The sequence below is a fragment of the Apaloderma vittatum genome, unplaced genomic scaffold, assembly GCF_000703405.1.
Source record: "Apaloderma vittatum isolate BGI_N311 unplaced genomic scaffold, ASM70340v1 scaffold16176, whole genome shotgun sequence".
Taxonomy (NCBI): Eukaryota; Metazoa; Chordata; class Aves; order Trogoniformes; family Trogonidae; genus Apaloderma; species Apaloderma vittatum.
Genome location: NW_009722396.1, coordinates 1 through 696, shown reverse-complemented (window position 1 = coordinate 696; position 696 = coordinate 1). Strand labels below are relative to the sequence as shown.

The 696-nt window shown below is 54.3% G+C and overlaps 1 protein-coding gene across 1 annotated transcript; it reads left to right on the top strand.

Moving 5' to 3' along the window:
* Positions 1-5: 5 nt before the first annotated feature.
* LOC104268507 (zinc finger protein 572-like) lies at positions 6-686 on the top strand (the record flags this gene model as incomplete). Its single annotated transcript, XM_009871765.1, is given in 2 exon segments — positions 6-199; positions 201-686. Coding segments are annotated over 2 exon segments (680 nt in total), but the record flags the coding sequence as incomplete, so codon positions are not given.
* Positions 687-696: the final 10 nt, after the last annotated feature.

Here is a 696-nt window from a genome sequence, read left to right as displayed (position 1 = left end):
AGTGTGGGAAGAGCTTCAGCTCGCGCTCACATCTCGTCAGTCACCAACGCATCCACTCAGGAGAGAAACTCTTCAAGTGCCTGGAGTGCGGGAAGAGCTTCATGTCGAGCTCAGACCTCGTCATCCACCAACGCATCCACACAGGAGAGAAGCCCTTCAAGTGTCTGGAGTGTGGGAAGAGCTTCATCTCCAGAAGCTGGAACTCAACCAAAGAGTGACTTCAAACAGAAGGGGTACACCTGTGGGGACTGCCAGAAGATCTTCACGAGGAAGAGCAACCTGATCCGTCACCAACGCAGCCACACAGGAGAGAAGCCCTTCAAGTGTCTGGAGTGTGGGAAGAGCTTCACCTCGCGCTCACACCTCGTCAACCACCAACGCATGCACACAGGAGAGAAGCCCTTCACGTGCCTGGAGTGTGAGAAGAGCTTCACCTGGCAATCAGCCCTCATCAAGCACCAACACATCCACACAGGAGAGAAGCGCTTCAAGTGCCTGGAGTGCACCAAGAGCTTTGTAACAAGCACTGACCTCCTGCGGCACAGGTTGACACACAGGAAGGAGAAGTCCTTGTCCTGCACCACTTGTGGGAAACACTTTGCAAATCATTCACACCTCTTTGACCACCAACGCCTCGACATGGGAGAGAAACCATACACCTGCCTCCGCTGCAAGGAGACCTTCCAGTGGAGCTCT